Source organism: Coregonus lavaretus (genome assembly GCF_964263955.1).
Source record: "Coregonus lavaretus genome assembly, chromosome: 13".
NCBI lineage: Eukaryota > Metazoa > Chordata > Actinopteri > Salmoniformes > Salmonidae > Coregonus > Coregonus lavaretus.
The window spans coordinates 5,462,847-5,465,346 of NC_140000.1; the positions used below are offsets into that span (position 1 = coordinate 5,462,847).

At 44.7% G+C, this 2,500-nt stretch overlaps 1 protein-coding gene across 1 annotated transcript in view; it reads right to left on the bottom strand.

The window, feature by feature from the left end:
* The window catches only part of LOC311139313 (serine/threonine-protein kinase ULK4-like), a 138,217-nt gene that overhangs the window by 35,941 nt on the left and 99,776 nt on the right, over positions 1 to 2,500 (bottom strand). Inside the window, exon 34 of the mRNA XM_084174192.1 lies at positions 22 to 120. Within this exon, the coding sequence (XP_084030318.1) occupies positions 22 to 120 (99 nt within the window). The remainder of the gene's footprint in view (positions 1 to 21; positions 121 to 2,500) is intronic.

Consider the following 2,500-nt stretch of genomic DNA (forward strand, 5'->3'; position numbering starts at 1 on the left):
CAGACAGACACCATGTCTTACCATCTGAATGAGCAGGGAGGTGAGTTCTGTCAGAGGTTTGTTGATGAGCAGGAGTTCCTCTGCAGCCTGGGTCTCACCCTGGGACTCAGCTCTCTGTGCCTGTAGGAGACACACACAGACACACAGACACAGACACAGACACAGACACAGACACAGACACAGACACAGACACAGACACAGACACACACACACACACACACACACACACACACACACACACACACACACACACACACACACACACACACACACACAGAGAGAGAGAGAGAGAGAGAGAGATCAGAACTGTTGATTGACAACAATACTGTGTTATTGTTATCGTCACACCAGTAAAGAAAATGAGAAATCAATACTGTAGGAAAGAGGCAGAACAGAGAGATGAGTGAAGGGTGTTGGGACAGACAGACCGATAGATGGACGGACGGGCAGACAGACAGACACACACACACACAGGCAGCACTGCGTTGAGCTAGGTTTCATCACATCTGCTAAATAATGGCTGAGGTCTAAGATGAACCCAGTGAAAGTCTTGTCTTGGGTAGAACAGTAAAACAAGCCCTGTTGGACAGCTGTATCAGTGTTGTTTAGGCTAGAACAGTAGAACAGTCAAACTAGCCCTGTTGGACAGCTGTATCAGTGTTGTTTAGGCTAGAACAGTAGAACAGTAAAACTAGCCCTGTTGGACAGCTGTATCAGTGTTGTTTAGGCTAGAACAGTAAAACTAGCCCTGTTGGACAGCTGTAACAGTGTTGTTTAGGCTAGAACAGTAGAACAGTAAAACTAGCCCTGCTGGACAGCTGTAACAGTGTTGTTTAGGCTAGAACAGTAGAACAGTAAAACGAGCCCTGTTGGACAGCTGTATCAGTGTTGTTTAGGCTAGAACAGTAGAACAGTAAAACTAGCCCTGCTGGACAGCTGTAGCAGTGTTGTTTAGGCTACAACAGTAGAACAGTAAAACTAGCCCTGTTGGACAGCTGTAGCAGTGTTGTTTAGGCTAGAACAGTAGAGCAGTAAAACTAGCCCTGTTGGACAGCTGTAGCAGTGTTGTTTACGCTAGAACAGTAAAACTAGCCCTGTTGGACAGCTGTAGCAGTGTTGTTTACGCTAGAACAGTAAAACTAGCCCTGTTGGACAGCTGTATCAGTGTTGTTTAGGCTAGAACAGTAAAACTAGCCCTGTTGGACAGCTGTATCAGTGTTGTTTAGGCTAGAACAGTAGAACAGTAAAATTAGCCCTGTTGGACAGCTGTAGCAGTGTTGTTTAGGCTAGAACAGTAGAACAGTAAAACTAGCCCTGTTTGACAGCTGTATCAGTGTTGTTTAGGCTAGAACAGTAGAACAGTAAAACTAGCCCTGTTGGACAGCTGTATCAGTGTTGTTTAGGCTAGAACAGTAGAACAGTCAAACTAGCCCTGTTGGACAGCTGTATCAGTGTTGTTTAGGCTAGAACAGTAGAACAGTAAAACTAGCCCTGTTGGACAGCTCTATCAGTGTTGTTTAGGCTAGAACAGTAAAACGAGCCCTGTTGGACAGCTGTAGCAGTGTTGTTTAGGCTAGAACAGTAGAACAGTAAAACTAGCCCTGTTGGACAGCTGTAGCAGTGTTGTTTATGCTAGAACAGTAAAACTAGCCCAGTTGGACAGCCGTATCAGTGTTGTTTAGGCTAAAACAGTAGAACAGTAAAACGAGCCCTGTTGGACAGCTGTATCAGTGTTGTTTAGGCTAGAACAGTAGAGCAGTAAAACTAGCCCTGTTGGACAGCTGTAGCAGTGTTGTTTAAGCTAGAACAGTAAAACTAGCCCTGTTGGACAGCTGTAGCAGTGTTGTTTAGGCTAGAACAGTAGAACAGTAAAACTAGCCCTGTTGGACAGCTGTAGCAGTGTTGTTTAGGCTAGAACAGTAAAACGAGCCCTGTTGGACAGCTGTAGCAGTGTTGTTTAGGCTAGAACAGTAAAAGTAGCCCTGTTGGACAGCTGTATCAGTGTTGTTTAGGCTAGAACAGTAAAACTAGCCCTGTTGGACAGCTGTATCAGTGTTGTTTAGGCTAGAACAGTAGAACAGTAAAATTAGCCCTATTGGACAGCTGTAGTCGTGTTGTTTAGGCTAGAACAGTAAAACAGTAAAACTAGCCCTGTTTGACAGCTGTATCAGTGTTGTTTAGGCTAGAACAGTAGAACAGTAAAACTAGCCCTGTTGGACAGCTGTATCAGTGTTGTTTAGGCTAGAACAGTAGAACAGTCAAACTAGCCCTGTTGGACAGCTGTAGCAGTGTTGTTTAGGCTAGAACAGTAGAGCAGTAAAACTAGCCCTGTTGGACAGCTGTAGCAGTGTTGTTTACGCTAGAACAGTAAAACTAGCCCTGTTGGACAGCTGTAGCAGTGTTGTTTAGGCTAGAACAGTAGAACAGTAAAACTAGCCCTGTTGGACAGCTGTAGCAGTGTTGTTTATGCTAGAACAGTAAAACTAGCCCAGTTGGACAG